General features: G+C 29.8%; 2 protein-coding genes and 1 pseudogene across 4 annotated transcripts; 2 read left to right on the top strand and 1 right to left on the bottom strand.

Annotated features, from left to right (window-relative positions):
* Positions 1-809: 809 nt before the first annotated feature.
* On the bottom strand, positions 810-2,349 carry LOC106350976 (non-specific lipid transfer protein GPI-anchored 6-like). Of its 2 annotated transcripts, none has more exons than XM_022720463.2 (3): positions 1,890-2,349; positions 1,236-1,340; positions 810-1,088 (listed from the first exon to the last, which is right to left on the bottom strand). In XM_022720463.2, exons 1-3 carry the CDS (start codon positions 2,224-2,226, stop codon positions 913-915), a joined length of 618 nt encoding a protein of 205 aa, XP_022576184.1. In that variant the 5' UTR covers positions 2,227-2,349; the 3' UTR covers positions 810-912. The 2 variants fall into 2 exon arrangements, with proteins under 2 accessions (XP_022576184.1, XP_013646253.1); XM_013790799.3 differs by having other exon boundaries at positions 810-1,061; positions 1,890-2,341.
* A 4,436-nt stretch (positions 2,350-6,785) lies between these two features.
* Positions 6,786-9,558, top strand: LOC125610060 (dirigent protein 20-like). Of its 2 annotated transcripts, none has more exons than XM_048781738.1 (2): positions 6,786-7,380; positions 9,261-9,558. In XM_048781738.1, the coding sequence occupies exons 1-2, from the start codon at positions 7,001-7,003 to the stop codon at positions 9,445-9,447; spliced, it is 567 nt and encodes a 188-aa protein (XP_048637695.1). In that variant the 5' UTR covers positions 6,786-7,000; the 3' UTR covers positions 9,448-9,558. The 2 variants fall into 2 exon arrangements, with proteins under 2 accessions (XP_048637695.1, XP_048637694.1); XM_048781737.1 differs by having other exon boundaries at positions 6,943-7,383; positions 9,264-9,558.
* A 6,388-nt stretch (positions 9,559-15,946) lies between these two features.
* Positions 15,947-17,773, top strand: LOC125610061 (annotated as a pseudogene).
* Positions 17,774-18,714: the final 941 nt, after the last annotated feature.

Consider the following 18,714-nt stretch of genomic DNA (forward strand, 5'->3'; position numbering starts at 1 on the left):
TTGGAGGAAATGGTTAATATAATGAAGCCTATAATCTTTAATGTTATTTTAAAATTTCTAACCACATTCTACATTTTTTAAATGTATTCTAAACCATATTTCATGGTACATGGGCATCGTTCTATTTTTTATCTATCAATTTAGTAAAACTTCATATGCTCCCTAAATCAGTTGACAAACCACAGTAAAATCACTATTCTAGTGAAACGGAGACAACAAAGGTTACAAACCTCTCTGACCATCATCATATATAAGTTCATGATACAACTATGCAATAAAACAATATTGTCATATTTTTTGAATTTTTCTCAAAATCTATGTGTTAACCCGTACAAAATATTCAGTTTTTGGGTAAATGGTTAATATAATGAAGCATATAATCTTTAATGTTATTTAAAAATTTCTAACCACGTTATACATTTTTGTTAATGTATTTTAAACTATATTTCATGTTACATGGGCAGCGTTCTATTTTTTTATCTATTAATTTAGTAAAACTTCATATGCTCCCTAAATCAGTTGACAAACACAAATAAAATCTATTCTAGAGAAGCGGATACAACAAAGGTTCAAAAATTCTCTGACCATCATCATATATAAGTTCATGATACAACTATACATTAAGACAATATTTTCATATTTTTTTATTTTTTTTCAAAATCTATGTGTTAACCTCTATAAAATATTCAGTTTTTGGGTAAACAGTTAACATAATGAAGCCTATAATCTTTAAAGTTATTTTAAAATTTCTAACCACATTCTATATGTTTATTATTGTATTCTAAACTATATTTCATGGTACATGGGCATCGTTTTAATTTTTTATCTATTAATTTAATAAAACTTTATAAGCTTTCTAAATCAGTTGACAAACGATTATAAAGTATAAAAGATATTGAAAACAAAGTTACATTAAATAAAGGAGGAAGAGGTAAAAGAAGATATAACTAAAAGAAGATGAGAGAAAAGAGCAAATATTAAAAGCTCAACGGCCAACCAACTCTTCTTTTTCTTTCCTCCATCACTCTTGACTGATTCAGCTTTTCCTCCTCCTGCCCCATCTTTACATATATACCCACAAATAAAAACTGTAGAATCAGTTCATTTGATAATCTGTAGTTATTGACCTCCTGCCCCATCTTTATGATCATGTGATTAGCTCAAGGGTGTGCTTAATTAGATAATACTGTTGACTGAATTAATTTAAAAGAGCAAGTTTTATTAGTTTCAATTACCTTTAACATTTTGTAAAGGAGGTGCAGAGTTGGCGCTTGCTTCAAGCCTTCCTAAGCTCTCAAATTCTCTAGCCAATGTCGAGTTTGGAGATAAATGCAGAAGCGCTTCCCACAAAATGAAATGCAAACACGTTTCAGATTACAAAAAAGCTAAATTTAACTTTAAATGATCACAAGTCATAACTACTTTCAATAGAAAATCGTGATTCATTATATATATAAAGAAAGTATCATTAAATAGCATCAACTATTCTGCCATTTCCATATGATATAACAACTGAAATGAATAATATTATGTAATCTAATGAAAAATAATAAAATAAACAAAATAATATTTTTTGACTAAATATAAACAAACAAAATAATATGAACGGTACATTCTCACTAAAAATTTATGTACCTATTCATAATAGTTTTTTTTTTGGTAAAACCTATTTATAATAGTTATAGTTACATATATATTACAATAAACTATTTTCATTTCCTTATGATATAACAACAAAATGAAGAATTCTTCATATAATTAACTGATATTGTACATTGTACTGTGGACTACCTGTTTATATACGTACGCGATCTCCAGGCTTAGATAAAAAGAACTAAAAAGAAAAAAGTTCAAAGAAGAAAACTAAAAAGAAAAAGTGTGAGACTTACAAATACACTTGGTGATGTTAGGAGCCGTTATATGACAAGCGGTGGGGAGATGAGCGGCTAGGCTTGCATTAAACTTGAGGCCAAGATTAGGATCATCTTTGTCTTTGACCAATATGCAAACACACTTCTGACTCTGTGTTATAACCTGACCAAAACCTCCACAACAATCTTTTGTTGGAGCTTTTGCGTTTCCACCCACGTAGGTGAGACACGGTGAAAGTACTACCAGCTGGTTCGTGCACTCTTCTCTGTCTTGATCCAGATCTGAGCTTCCAAAACCGACCAACATGGAGGTTATCACGATGGTTATGATTAGGGATCTCGTTGATTGCTCCATGGTTCGATGTTTTGATATATATATTTTTTTGATCTTTCTCTCTGTATATATGTATCTGTTGATTGTTCACTTTTAGATAGATAGAAAGGTGTGATAGCGTCTTTATATATACGATGTAAGTGTTGATGTATTGGTTGGGTGATGAGAATTTATTACTTTTTCCCATTTATAGTTGTTGGAGTGTTAATGATTATGGCTTACCATTTTCAAAAAGAATCAAGCAATTCATTTGGGAGAGAATAAAAGAACAAAAGCAATTTATTTTATAAAGCAAGTTTCATCAGAGGCTTTGGGTTTAAAGTTTATTTTCATTGTAGTATTTTGCTTATGAAAGAGAATAAAGAGAAATTTTCATTTCAGAACCTTTGAGATGTTCATTAAAAATATGAAAGTATTTGGCATTTTTGAATTAGTTCAATTTTATCTTTGAAATTTCGATTTAGTTGTATAATTATATTATGTCATATTACTATATTTCATTGCTTAGAACCCTATTTTAAGATATTATACTAATGGGGATTAGCTAGTGGATTTCATAGCATAAATTGTTTCGTGCCATAAATACATATTTTTCCATGTTAGGGCGGAGAAAAAAAATGATCGCCAAAATCCAAATCGAACTGAGCCGAAAAACTTGAATCCAAACATATACACAAATGAGTATTGTTTTATGGTATTTTGGGTTTTGGATTTTATTCAAACCCAACATGTAACCAAATGAATGTTTGAAACACCTTTAAAAAATCAATAACTAAAAATAATCATACAGGCCCGAACTCAGTTTAAATAAGTATCTAAAATAATAAATAATCTCAACAAGTACTTAAATAAATATATAGAACACGAGTAATTTATTAAAATATTCAGTTTAAAATATATTTTTGGTATTTAATTGGTCAAATATTGAGCTTTTCATGTTTTGATAATTGTATTTGAAATTTGGTCATGAATAAGGTTTTACTTAAGTTTTAACAATGTGTTTTACTTTAAAATCTAACTAATACCAATTTGCAGATATGCAACAGTCTCTTATCTCTTTATCTTTGTTCTGTTTATGATGTCTTTGTCGGTCCCCATGTCATACAACTAAGGCATAAATGGAGGCAGCACATAAAAAAGAAACACTACTGTTAAATTTTAAAACTATACTTTCTCTATAAAGACGTCACCTAATTTCTCAGTACCGACTTCGCGTAGGATTTATTAAACATGAAAGGAAGATTGTTTGATAAAATGTTTACTATACTTTCTCTTGATGAGTTGTGTACTTCCTTCGTTGTGTACCGAATTGGTTGATAAAATGTTTACTATACTTTCTCTTGATGAGTTGTGTACTTCCTTTCATGTTTAATACTCCTACAATTTAACGGATAATTAAAAAACACGATCTAAATTGTTCTCATTCCAAATAATTGCGACTCCAACTTTTTCTTTCTCATTCTGGCATCTAGGATTGATTTGATTTGGTTCTTTTCTTTGATGATTATGTATTTTTTCCAGAAGTTCTTAGTTATGTTCTTTTTTAATTATATTTTAAGTTTAGATGTTTTATGTTGTTTTCTTTCTAGTCTCTGGAGGTAATGTTAACCTCGTCAGCTTATGGTTTTTAAAGGAGATTGTTTCTTGCCGACTTAGCTTTATACGACGTACCTACAATCCGTTAAATATAATCTTTAGATGAAAAAAAATTGTATAAGTTCAAATATGTCATATTCCCCACCTACGCACTAGCTATATTTGTTGGCCAAAAACGGAAAAAAGAAAAAGAAAAAAGGCAAAGGCTGTCTAAAGTTTTTCATTTTCGTGGACATGCAGAGGTGCAGGCGATAGGCTTATGACAACGGAAAGTGGAAGACTAGGTCCACTCGGATCACACCTAATGGGCTTTCTGATAATTAAAGTGGAAGACAAAGGCTGTATTCATGTCTCAATAGAGTGTGTTTTCTATTTTTTTTGATAATCCAGGTATCCGGACCTCTCACTTAGTCCGACTATTCCACCGTGTCCAATCGGAACTGGCGAGGAAGGTCATGGAGGCCAAACGAAAACCATATTAAATCCGCTGTGGCCATGAGGCCCATGACTCGAACTCGTGATGGCGGGCACCTCAGCCGAGATTCCTTTACCACCACACCACGTGGGTTTTCTATTTTTCCGACTTCATTGTCGTTGTTTTCTACCAACGCACCAGTTACAAACTGTCACGTTGCTGGTAGGTAAACTACGAGTCTATGACAAATCGATTGACCGTCTTTCGCTGATAAATAGTTCAATTTGTTAAACTCAAATTACGTATGAAAGGGTTAATTTTTTTGGATCAAAGCGTCTGAAAGGGTTAATAATTTGACATTGGTTGTATCAAATTATGTAAGAATGGCACAAAAAGTTTCGCTATATACAGAAAAAGGAATGGAACGAAAACTTTTTCGAAGTAAACAAGGGAGAACAAATAAAGGAAAAGCCCATAATATAACGTCTAGATGACACCGACGCCTGACAAAAAGAAAAGAAATATACAATGATGACATGAATTTATAAATGATTCAGATTCTCGAGAAGTTTCTTGTAAGTGAATATGATATAAAAAAAATTATGGACCTAATATAATAGATATGCTTAAATAAAAATTATGGTTAATTTGTTGACAAAAAAAAATTATGGTTAATTTGATATTTTTATATTTTATATCGGTGAATTCAAAACTGTACTAAAAGATTTTTATGGTGACATATATGATAAATATATAGTTATTTACAAAGGAATGTGTGTATCAGCTAAACATTATTTGTCAACTGATTTGCAAGTTATATACGGATTAGCATATATGTCATCACTACATTTATTAACAAAAAAATGACATGGTTTTTGAATAATATGATATGACTTTAATCTAATTGTGTATAATTTTCTTATAATTTCTTTTATTTTCTGGCAAAATCTTTTAAAGATGGTTAAGACTAATAATTTATATATCACCATTAAATTAATTTTTATATAAATTTTATTTTGATAATATTAGTGAAATGTAATACAAATAATAATTCATATGACCATTAAAGTAAACTATATATAACATTAACAAATAATTAAGGGGAAATTTTACGTTTACCATTTTCATGGTACCATTATTCATTTTTACCACCAATAAAATGATATTTTCAAAATATCTTTTTTATTAAGTGGCTAAAGACTCTTATATTTTTTTATATATATAATAAATAATTATTTAAATAAAAAAAATTAATGTTTTCAAATATTACATTTTCAAATTCAAACTTTTTTATAATTGTTTTTTGAAAATCAAAATTGTATTTGAAACTATTTTTATTTTTTTTTTTAAAAAATTTATTTATATATTTATTAGAATTCTAAATTACACATTCCAAAAACCCTACTCCACCTCTCAATTTCAAACCCTAAATCTAGATTAATTAACCCTAGTGGTATAAATATATTTTACTCTTCATTAATGATGGTAAAAGTGGTTAGTGTAAACATAGAAAGTAGTAGTACTATGAATGTGGTATTTATGGTAATTTCTCAATGGTAAACTAATAAGTTGATTAAAAGATAAAAATAATTGCATCAACTTATAGATCATAATTTTTATATATTATTAAAATTAATTGTAAATGTGTCTTAACAAGTACAGAAACAAAACAATACTAACAAAATCAAAATTTGTTGATAGATAAATGTCTCTTAATGATGCATAATAATTTCATTAGATTAATTTAAAATTAATTTTACGAGTTTAACATATGTTGACTAAAACAAATAAAAATATAAAATTTATTAGAATTATATATTTTAATGTAGATAGCTTTAAAAGAAACATTCATTAGATGAAATAAAATATAATTTGTTATTTCATAAATATATTTTTTTCATAAAATTTAAATAATTTTAAATAAAATTAAATTATAGTTAAAAAAATCGGAAGAAATAAAACTATATACAGTTTCATTTTTTAAAATAAAATTGATAAAGTTAAAATATATATACATATATTTAAATGTAAAATATATCCTAGTTACAAAAATATTGAGAGAACTAATTATTCAGTGATGAAAGACTAGTAAGTCTTTTTTTTGTAAACTAAAAGACAAGTAAGTTAAACATATAATATATATATATATATATATATATATTTTTTTAATGAATGTAAAATTTATTCAATCAAAACTTCTTTTAATGCATCTGTTTTTGATTTGCTTATACAATCTAATGAACTACAAACCAAGTTTCCTCAACTCTACACTTGTACATCAAGTGCATCTGTTTTCATTTAGGATCCTTCTTGTCTTGATCCAAACCAAATGCACAGACTAAAATTAAAACATATAATAAATAATCGTATACGATTACTTTCCTCGAGAAACATGCATACATTTCTTTTGCAAAAAAAAAACAAACATGCATGCATTAAGTTCAAAAAAAAACATGCATGCATAAATCTTTTTTTTTTTTTTTGCTAACCGAGTATCATGGCTCCACCGTGGTGGTCCAGACTAGAGACCGAAGTGAGCATGGACCCGAAGGTCACCAGATGGCTCACCGTATAACGGTCTTCGGTCTCGGATGCTGCAGCTCATATGTAAATTCCGCAGTAGCCAAAGCTCAAACCCAGTGCGATCACTCCAGCTGAAACTCCTTTACCACTAGACCAAAGCAACTTGGTTTGCATGCATAAATCGACATCTATAAATAACATGACACACCTCCTCTTTAGTATCATACATCATTTATAACAAACCATATATACTATACACTCATGGCTAAGGTCATTATCTTCCTCGCCGTCCAAATCCTCCTCCTCACCATTGTTTCTTCCACCGGAGACGACGGAGAAAACTTCGCAAGAACCATAGATCGGAAACTTCTCGGTCTCCATAGGAAAGAGAAGCTAACCCATTTCAAAGTTTACTGGCATGACATCTTAAGTGGTCCAAACCCAAGCTCCATCATGATCCAGCCACCGATTACAAACTCTACTTACTTCGGAGGAATCAATATGATCGACAACGCCTTGACGGCGAAAGTTACGAGGAACTCCACGTTACTTGGCCAGGCCCAAGGGTTTTACGCAGGAGCGGCCCAAAAGGAGTTGGGTTTTCTAATGGCCATGAACTTTGCTTTTAAGAGAGGGAAGTATAAGGCCATCTGCATTAGTGAACCCCCATATGGGGTTCATAAGATTTTTTTAATAATTTAATGGTGGGACCCGGAATAGTGATGAACCTCTATAAACCTCTATATATTTTGCATCCGCATTAGTGAACCCGAAGAAGAGGTTCTTATAAATTAAATAATATTTTTTTTTTAAGTTTGCATATTGAGAATTCATTAATAAGATATATTTATAAAAAGTTCTAAAAACAATTTTATTCAATACAATGATAATTCATAACACACATTTTTTTTTTTGAAAACATTTTATTGAAAACATTGAAAATTCAAGAACATACAAATATTATTCATCGACATTACCAAACTTTTGCCATACATTTTCAACTAAATCAGCTTTCAAACGATCATGTATCTGTGAATCCCGAACTTCATTGCGAATGCCACGCATATTACCGATATTCATACTTGTTGTCCTTTGCACCTGGGAACTCCTGCTCGACTCCCCTGACTCAAACTCAGATGTATCAATTTGAGCGTATCCGCTTCGTTCGTTCTCTACTATCATATTGTGCAAAATGACACAAGTTCTCATAATCTTTCCTATCTTAACCTTGTCCCAAAGTAGAGCAGGGTTTTTAACTATTGCAAACCTTGATTGCAATACTCCAAAAGCCCGTTCAACATCTTTTCTGGTGGATTCTTGACGGTGAGCAAATAGCTCTGCTTTAGGACCTTGAGGAAGCGAGATGGATTGGATAAATGTTGTCCAATTCGGATAAATTCCGTCAGTAAGGTAGTACGCCATACGATAAGTGTGGTTGTTGACCTTGAAATTAACTTTAGGTGCTCGACCCTCTAAAATGTCACTGAAAACAGGAGAGCGATCAAGAACATTGATATCGTTGAGAGTACCTGGTAAGCCGAAAAATGCGTGCCATATCCACAGATCCTGAGATGCCACAGCTTCTAAGACAATTGTCGGCTTTCCTGAACCACGTGTGTATTGTCCTCTCCAAGCCGTAGGACAGTTTTTCCACTCCCAATGCATACAATCGATGCTGCCTATCATCCCTGGAAAACCGCGTACCTCTCCAATATCGAGTAAATGTTGAAGATCATCGGGTGTGGGTCTTCTCAGATACTCTTCTCCAAACAATTCCATTATCCCATCAGTGAAATTTTCCAAACATAAACGTGCAGTACTTTCTCCAAGTCGGAGATATTCGTCATACGTATCTCCCGATTGACCATATGCCAGCATACGTATAGCCGCCGTACACTTTTGGAGTGCAGATAGCCCGTACCTTCCGTGCCCATTTCTTCTTTGCTGAAAGTATGGAACTTCAGAGCTTAGGCTTTCGACAATGCGAAGGAACAACGGCTTGTTCATTCGAAAACGCCGCCTAAACATTTCCGGTTGGTATGTTGGATTTTCGATGAAATAGTCGTTCCATAGTTGATTGTGTCCTCGTTCCCGATCTCTTTCGATATAAGCTCGTCTCTTGGCTTGAACATTAACCACCGAATCGATGTAATTATCAACAACTTGGTCGACCATTTCTTCTATAGCTTCATCTACTTCATCACTCGATGAGGAAGACATCGTTAAAGCAACTCACAAACAATATATATTTTTCCCTATGGTGAAGCAATCGCCTTTGAGAGAAACAAACCCTAGGAAAGAGAACAAATGAATTTGGTTTGCACAGACCCCGTGTCTCGACTTCGTCAACACAAAAACGCGCTTCCAATCATCTCTTGCCACGTCACTTGAACCCGTATCATACGGGCTCACTCTGGCGAACCGGTTCACCAATTTTACTCCATTTATTTAAATAAAAATGGTAAATGACCCTATGAAACCGAGCCCATAAACCGCTTTAAAACCCTTGATGGGCATGCCCTAATGGAAGCACGATCACGATTCTTGGTCGGAACACAGCCATGTCGGAAGTCAGAGAAATGCCGATCGTAGGAGGAAGTGGGCTTTTCCGATTTGCTAGAGGCTATGTAGAGGCTCGAACAAAGTGGGTTGATCTGAAGACCCTCGATGCTACTGTTGAGTATAGTTGTTATGTTCTGCACTATTGATGTTAATGATGTTTTTGTCGTAGTTATTTATCCCTTATAGTCTGTGTGGTGGATTTATGGTAGTAGTTCCGACGTTGGTTAAATTAATGATACTGATAACGGTTCTTGTTTCAAGGAGTTTGATATGTGTATGTTTATATAGTTTTAGACCCATCTTATATGTTAGTGACTTTTTAACAACTAACTAGATTTTGACCTTTGCAACCGCACGGGTATTTGTTTTCACTTTTCTATACATAAATTATTGTTTTAGAACATATATAAGTGGTATATATTTTTAATGTTAATCATATACTTAAATATTTATATAACTATTTCAAATACAATAATTTTATAATTTACATGTTATAATTAATTAATTGTTTAAACTGTATGTATTTACCACTTTTTATTATATATTTATCTTATTGTATTTGCATTTAGTTATTAAGCAAATTAATATATTAATGAGAAAATATATTTAAAAATTATTTTGTATTTAATTTATGCTAAATTTTGACCCGTCTTTCAAAACTGAATTTCTTTTTACCAATATTAGATAATTTATTATTGTATATATAAAAGTCTAAGATATGTTAATTTTTAGATATGTATTATATAGTTTGTTATTAAGCTGTTCTATCATCATATTATATTTTAAATAAATAATTTATATTTATGAATATAAAATTTATAAATTTATCAATTGAATATAATTTTATCATATTTATTTTAGTATAATAATTATATTTTAACATGATCATGACTATAAAGTAGATAATAAGATATAATTTATTTATTTTCATTTTTAAACGATAACTTAAAATACATTAAGTTATTGTTTAAATTTTTTTATCACAGATTTATTAGAATTTTTAAAATATAATATATCAATATATATTATATTTAAAATGAAAATATATTATGATTAAAGTAGTTACAAAGATTTTATATTATTAACTTTAAAGAAATACATGTTAAATTTTATACATGTATTATATAGTTTGATAGTGTTAACCCATCTTACCAACATATTAGATTTTATTTTTGAACATAAATATTTTATAATTACGTAAAAAAATAAAAAAATATACAAATTTAATACAATTTTATTATATTTAGCTCAATATAATAATTTTATTTTAATATAATTGATTATGATTATATAATAAATAAAATATTATAATTTTTTATTTTTAATTTTATAGAACTGAATATATTAATGTATAATAATATTTTAAACTAATTTCGAAATTAGCAGAAATATTTAAATATAATTTCGAAAATGAAGATCTTGTAAAAATCTTTTTAAACAGATTTGTTAGAATTTTAAAATAAATATATTTATATTTAAAATGAAAAGATATCAAAAGATATTTTGATTAAAATATTTTAAAAAATCGATTTATTATTAGTCTGAACTAATATGTAACTAGATTTTGACCCGCGCAACCGCGCGGGTGTTTGTTTTTACTTTTTTTATACATAAATTATTATTTTTAAACATTAGTGATATATTTTTTAACATTAATCATATACTTAAATATTTATATAACTATTTCAAATATAATAATTTTATAATTTACATGTTATAATTAATCATTTGGTTAAAACCGTATGTATTTTAACTTCTTATTATATATTTATCTTATTGTATTTGCATTTACTTATTAAGCAAATTATTATATTCATGAGAAAACATATTTGAAAATTATTTTGTATTTAATTTATGCTAAATTCTGACCCGTGTTTCAAAGCTGTATCTCTTTTTACTAATATTTTTTATACTTATTCATTTTAGATAATATATTATTGTATATACAAAAGTCTAAGATATGTTAATTTTTAGACATGTATTATAAGGTTTGTTAATTTTAAGCCGTTCTATCATCATATTATATTTTTAAAATAAATAATTTATATTTATGAAAATAAAATTTATAAATTTATCAATTGAATATACTTTAATCATATTTATTTAAGTATAATAATTATATTTTAACATGATCATGACTATAAAGTGGGTAAAATAGGATATAATTTATTTATTTTTTATTTTATAAACGATAACTTAAAATATATTAAATTATTGTTAAAATACTTTTACACAGATTTATTAGAATTTTTAAATATAATATATAAATATATATTATATTTAAAATGAAAATATATTATGATTAAAGTAGTTACAAAGATTTTATATTATAAGCTTTAAAGAAATACATGTTAATTTTTATACATGTATTATATATTTTGCTTAATCCATCTTACCAACATATTAGATTTTATTTTTGAACATAAATATTTTATACTTATGAAAATATAATTTATAAATTTAATACAATTTTATTATACTTAGCTCAATATAATAATTTTCTTTTAATATGATTGATTATGATTATATAATATATAAAATATTACAGAATTTTTTATTTTTTATTTTATAAATGATTACTGAATTTATTAATGTATAATAATAATTCAAACTAATTTCGAAATTAATGAAAAATATTTAAATATAATTTCAAAAATGAAGATCTTGTAAAAATCTTTTAAAACAGATTTGTTAGATTTTTAAAATAAATATATTTATATTTTAAATAAAAATATATCAAAAGATATTATGATTAAAGTATTTTAAAGATTCTATGTATTATTATTCTTAATAAAATACATTTAATAAGATTTCAAAGTGATGGTCCAAATAAAAAAAAATCACACATGAAAGAAGTCATGACTTCTCTTTTAATATATAAGATATGAATTTCTATGAATATTTCCATTAGGTCCATTTTTTAAAAAATCACACATGAATCAAGGTTGTGACTTCTGTTTTAATATATAAGATTAAGCGAAATATAGATAATAAATTTTCTGTTGACAAAAAAAATACTAATTTTCTATTAGAAATAAGCAGTATTATATTTTTCGAATTTTTATTTTATTCTAAATTTAAATTTTGAAATTGTATAACTATAATTAAATATAAATAATTTGTTGGTTGATTAGAATTTTTATAAAAAATTAACTAATCCAAAACTAAATCAATTACATTATAGAGGAATTACCCTGTTTTGGTAGTTTATCTATATTAGAAAAAAAAAAACACATAAGTGATCTCATGAATTTATAAATGATTCAACATTTAGTGAGTAAATATTCTTAAATAATAGAACTATATATGAGCACGAACTAAAAGCATACAAATTCGAGTTAGTGAATTATAGTTCTTGTAAGTAACTATGCCTAAATAAAAGTTATTGTTAGTAAATATAGCCAATTGAAATTTAGTGTAGATGAAAATTTTGACAAATAACTATGCAACAAGAAACCAGAAAACTATGAATCCGAAACATGACATTATATGTTATCCTGATTCCGTTTTCAATATTTGTGGACGAACACATCTAAACGTACGGAATGGAGTAGACGACCGATCCACGACAGTGGAAAGTGGTCCTCACGTAATGGGCTTTCTGCATAAATCAGCTTAGTCAGGCACGCCCCTAAATTCAAGAATAATGTAGCAAGTCTCATGTGTGTGTATTTTCTAATGATTTGAATTAAGAAACTCGACTAACGTCAATTTGTCCGATTTCATAGTCGTTCTCTCGGCCAAAACACAAGTTACAAACTGTGACGTTGCTGGTAGGTAAACTACGACAAATCCATTAACTATCTCTCGGTAATCAATTAGTTTAATTTGTTTATATTCAAATGACGTATGGAAGGGTTGATAATTTGACAAAATAAATAGTCTAAGAATGGCACTGAAGATACGTCATATATAGAAAAAATGTATGAAACGAAAACTTTTTCTAAGTAAATAAAGGGAGAGGGAATTAAAAACAACGGTTTTGATAGATATAAAACTATCTCGCGCATCAAACATCACACAGGCTTTGCCTTGCATGAAACATGTGTCTTCTGATATGCTCATAATGATGATTGGAGATCTTTTCTTCTTCTATTTTTTAAAGTTATTTTCTTTTAACTCGGAGTTAGATATATATGATTCTAACTAATTCATTTGATTATATTTAACTTCTCGTTTTTACTCTTGTTAAAAATATGCAGGAATATGGGTTTTTGTAACTTTACCAAATCAGTAGAAATGTGATTTTTCTAACGACTAATTTTGAAGTATAAAATATTTTTTTTGGAAAATCATTAAAAACAAGTTATCAAAAAAAAAACAAGAGCAAATGCTTGTTTTCATATTTTCTCTGTTTCACAAAGAATATTATGACTTTTTTTCTGCTACACAAAAAGTATCATAATATAATTCTAATAACATTATACTTATTTTAAGATTAATATTAGTTACAATATGCAATGATTTTATAAATAATTTAATTTATATTAATATTATTAAATATTATTGTTAAATAAATATGATTAATATAACATAAGTGTATTTAAATCATTTTTAATTTATGTGAAAATGTTAAAATGACACTATTTATGAAATGAAACAAGTGAAGTAACAAATAAGTAAAACAATAATTAAAGAAGATGTATCTCTGAATGGAAACATTAATGACCTATATTCTCCTCCGAGAGATAGAGAGATCTTTGAGCTTCGAACACTCCCGTTCCATCAGCATTTCCCATTTAATTCCTTTAATCTCTGATGATGTCTCTCAACCAAAAGAATAAGTATTAGAAACAGCAGCAGCCGGTCCTAGACTTCTCAAGGCCACAAGCCCAAAACAAAACAAAAAAAGTGGCTGAAAAAAATTGAAAAAAAAATTATGCACATGATGGGTTTGAACACAGCCTCTCACGCACCAGTACTTATCAACTAACCAGTAGACCATTGAGACTTTTTGTAAATTTTCCGCCGGTTATAGACTTAGTATATTGCGGCCGCAAGCAGATGATTCATCCGCTTCATACGATCTAAATTGATTTCTATTTTCTGAACGTTGATTTGTATTTTTGTATGCTTTATGTATGTGATGGTATGTGTAAAGATTATTAATCCAAACACCATTTCCTCATGGTAAAAGATGCATGAGACATTTCAATGAAAACTAGAGCATAATCTTTGCCAGCAACATTACACATGATCACTCAATTGCTGATTACCATGGAATTGTATATAACATGAAAAAGACAACTAACAAGTGAGAGAAATTAACCAGAGAGTTTGAGCATAAAATATGTCCTGAACTCAGGACTTTTAGATTCAATAAGAGATGAAAAGCGCAATACAACTTTTTCCTCCTGTGAACTTGTTTATAAGTTGAAATATTGTCATATAAGGCATTGAAATAATTGCAATATCAGATTAAAAATATATATATCAACTTTTAGATGCATAGAGCTAGAAAGCAAAATATAGCCTCGGCCCTCGATATGCCAAAAGTGATGCCTAATTAGACCAGTTCAGATGATGAAGATGCCAAAAAATATTGAACGGAACCTAGTAATCATGAAACTAAAGCTTCTACTACATTTAAACCATAGCACACACAAAGACAACAATATCAATCACCACAGGTAGACTTTTCACGACAAGTAAGAAACTTGGTAACCACGAAACTAAAGCTTCTACTGCGTGTAAACCATAAACACACGCACAAAGACAACAATTTCAGTCACCACAAGTAAGTTTCTCATAAAAAGTAAAAAAAAAACAAAAAAATGAAGAATGGAAAAAAATGAAAAAAAACGAAGAATGTAAAACTAGGTAAGAGATATCCTTTGGTAGGCGAATTTGTGAATTAAAATTCATGGAGATTTACAAATTGATTGACAAAATGCAGATAAAAAAAAAGCCAATATAAATCTATTAGACTAGTTGACAAAAAAAAATCTATCAGACTAAAACTATAGAGAAAAAGCAACGTCTAAAACTAAATTAACTGATGGTTCTATCTGTTGACTGGCCCAGTCTGTGTGTGTGTTCAAATGAATTGAATTAAGAAACTAGACAAATATCAGTGTGTCCCATTTCATTGTCGTTTCCTCGACCGATGCACAAGTTATAAAGTGCCACGTTGCTGTTAGGTGGACCACGACAAGTTAATGCTTAACGATTTCTCGCTAATAAATAGTTTAATTTGTTTATATTCAAATTAAGTATGGAAGGGTTGATAATTTGGCCAAAAAGGTCTAAGAATGCTCGCTAATAAATAGTTTAATTTGTAATTTGTTTATATTCAAATTACGTATGGAAGGGTTGATAATTTGGCCAAAAAAGTCTAAGAATGCGCAGTAAATATACGTTATAGATAGAAAAGAGGTAAGAAACGGAAACTTTTTGAAATAAACAAAGGGTGAGGGAATAAAAGCAACGATTATGGTAGATATAAAACAATCACGCGCAGCGCACATTAATAAACACATCAACCTCCTGCACTTATTTAAATCAAATAAATAACGATTATACAATTATTTATTTTCCTCGAGAAACATGTTTAGAACTCGACATATATATAAATAACATCACACGGCTCATTAGTTTCATGCATCAGTTATAACACAATCCATACTATAACAAAACGAAAACTTTATGGCCAAGCTCATTTTCTTCCTCGCAGTCCAAATCCTCCTCCTCTCCGTCGTTTCTTCGACCAGAGATGATGGAGAAACTTTGCAAGAACCATAGATCGGAAACTTCTAGGTCTTCGTAGGAAAGAGAAGCTAGCCCATTTCAAGGTCTATTGGCACGACATGATAAGCGGTCCAAATCCAACGTCCATCATTATCCAGCCACCAGTTAAGAAGTACTCTACTACCTACTTTGGAGGAATCTTTATGATCGATAACGCTTTGACGGCGAAAGTTTCGAGGAACTCCACGTTAATTGGCAAGGCACAAGGTTTTTACGCTGGAGCGGCCCAAAAAGAGTTGGGTTTAATAATGGCGATGAATTTTGTTTTTAAGACAGGGAAGTACAACGGGAGCACGATCACAATCCTTGGTCGGAACTCGGCGATGTCGGAGGTTAGAGAAATGCCGATCGTGGGAGGAAGTGGGCTTTTCCGCTTTGCTAGAGGCTATGTTGAGGCGCGAACAAAGTGGACTCGTAACCTCGATGCCACAGTTGAGTATAGTTGTTATGTTCTGCATTATTGATGTGTTCATGATGTTTTATATTTTGATTTGACGGCGTAATAATAAAACAAGATTTTAATATATTATTTTTGTTTAATTTGCATTTGGCTTATGGTGTGTGTGTGGCGGATTTGTTGTAGTGATTATGTCGTTTGTTAAATTAATAATATTGATAGTTGTTTTCTTTCGACATGGAGATTTTGATGATATAGTCCTTTAGTATATGTTATTCATGGTTTTGGACCGACATCTTGACGAGGTTGGAACAAGAACTCTCGAGGGTCACGTTCTTGACTTGACAACTAAACGATCCAAGAAACTATGTTTATACTTCAATCGCATTTGTTTGTTGGTATCTATACTTATAAATTATAATGTAATCGCTAGACAATTATTTATCCATCAAGAATGCCCCTTTTCAAAAAAAAAAAAAAAAATTTATCTAGCAGTTGATTGTATTCGGTTAGAGCATTAACTCTGGTTTTTTATTCAAGGTTCTTAACTCATGATTTGATTATTTTTGTTTTTTTTATATTTTTTGGCTAAAATACGGTTCTTATATATAAGAAACGGTTCTAATTAGTGGTAATATAATTGCTTTATAATTTCTTGATTACAGGAAAGACTTTGAACTCGACGACGACGTGCAGGCCCGGGCTTGACCCAAAACGTACGATACAAACGTATGGAACCTATTATTTTTGTAAAAATTTTAGGATTTATTTTCTTCAATTTCATTACTTATAATTATATCAATTTGATAATTTGTTATGTGTATATAAACGATAAGAAAAAAACGTTGTGGGACATCACTATAATACAAAAATAATTAAAATTTATATATTCTGTGTTATTAAATATGAGTAGATTAAAAGGTAAAAAAAAAGAAAAAAAAATTGTAACGACAACAAAAAAAGAAAATAACTGATTTGATAGATGATTTTGCAAGAAAAAATACAAGAAAATCTATATTTAAGAACTGATAATTTTTCTTAGTTTTGAGGATATTGTATTTTTTATTATAAACTTAAGTTTTTATCGATATATTTTTTATATATTATCTAGGGGCCTAAGTTTCGTATTTCGTATGGGACCATAAATATCTCAGGACCGGTACTGACGACGTGACTTCCCCTTGCAAGAAACATGTGTCTTGTGGACAAAGTAAATAATAATTTATTCATGGAGATTCACAAATTGATGGAAAATGTGCAGAATAGGCATAAAAATGAAGAAACAACAGAGTGTAAATTCTAAAAATGCAGTAGGAATAGAGAGAGAGAGAGAGAGAGAGAGAGAGAGAGAGAGAGAGAGAGAGAGAGAGAGAGAGAGATAGAGAGAGGAGAGAGCGAGAGAGATAGAGAGAGAGAGAGAGAGAGAGAGAAGAGCGAGAGATCTACTAGAGAGAGAGAGATCTAGAGAAGAGAGATAGAGCTAGAGAGAGAGATCATAGAGGCTCTCTCTGATCCTATCTCTCTCTCGCTGCTCTCGCTCGATAGATCTCTCTCTATCTCTATCTCTCCTCTCTCTCCTCTCTCTCTCTCTCTCTATCTCTATCTCTATCGCTCGCTCTCTCTCTCTCTCTCTCTCTCTCTCTCTCTCTCGCTCTCTCTCTCTCTATCTCTCTCTTCTCTCGCTCTCTTCTAGACTCTCTCTCTACTTCTAGAGAGAGAGAGAGAGAGAGAGAGAGAAAAGTGACCTTGAGGAACTAAACCCCAGCTCATGGATTCAGCAGAGAGACTTGATACTAATCGGGACGATGCAATAGCACTGTGTAGTGGAAACAGAGATACACAGCTACTCAACTCCACAGGTAATCTGTTAAAATCATCCCCACTTAAAAAAAAAAGATGAATTCTTTTTTGCAGCCCATTAATTCAGATTATCACCAACAAAACCAATTCGAGAACATTGATGATAAGGCTGTTCAAGTATCTACTCAAAATGGCTTTGCTTATAAAATTCTCTAAGCTTGATGATGGAGAAGGAGTAGCTACGTCAAGTAAAGGAGTGACTTGGAGGAGGAGTTCACAGAGACTTGTAGCCTAACTATATAATAATCACTCATGATTACGAACCACTGGTATATTATGATTTATGAGTATCCACAAAATAACTAAGTTTACACTTTTGTTTCAAGATTATCACTGAAACATGTTCATTCTTGAACCACTCTTGAAATATGCATAACAACTACGACCATCCAAGGCTAATTGCTAACAG

The sequence above is a fragment of the Brassica napus genome, chromosome A6 (genome assembly GCF_020379485.1).
Source record: "Brassica napus cultivar Da-Ae chromosome A6, Da-Ae, whole genome shotgun sequence".
NCBI classification, from domain to species: Eukaryota; Viridiplantae; Streptophyta; class Magnoliopsida; order Brassicales; family Brassicaceae; genus Brassica; species Brassica napus.

Bases quoted from the DNA above. Each gene is read 5' to 3' on its own strand.
- LOC106350976 (XM_022720463.2), bottom strand. From the start codon at position 2,226: ATGGAGCAATCAACGAGATCCCTAATCATAACCATCGTGATAACCTCC. The intron at 1,341-1,889 runs GTAAGTCTCACA...TTTTGTGGGAAG, and splicing joins TAACATCACCAAGTGTATTT to CGCTTCTGCATTTATCTCCA. The intron at 1,089-1,235 runs GTAATTGAAACT...CTGATTCTACAG, and splicing joins TCCTTTACAAAATGTTAAAG to TTTTTATTTGTGGGTATATA.
- LOC125610060 (XM_048781738.1), top strand. From the start codon at position 7,001: ATGGCTAAGGTCATTATCTTCCTCGCCGTCCAAATCCTCCTCCTCACC. The intron at 7,381-9,260 runs TAAGGCCATCTG...ATGGGCATGCCC, and splicing joins GCTTTTAAGAGAGGGAAGTA to TAATGGAAGCACGATCACGA.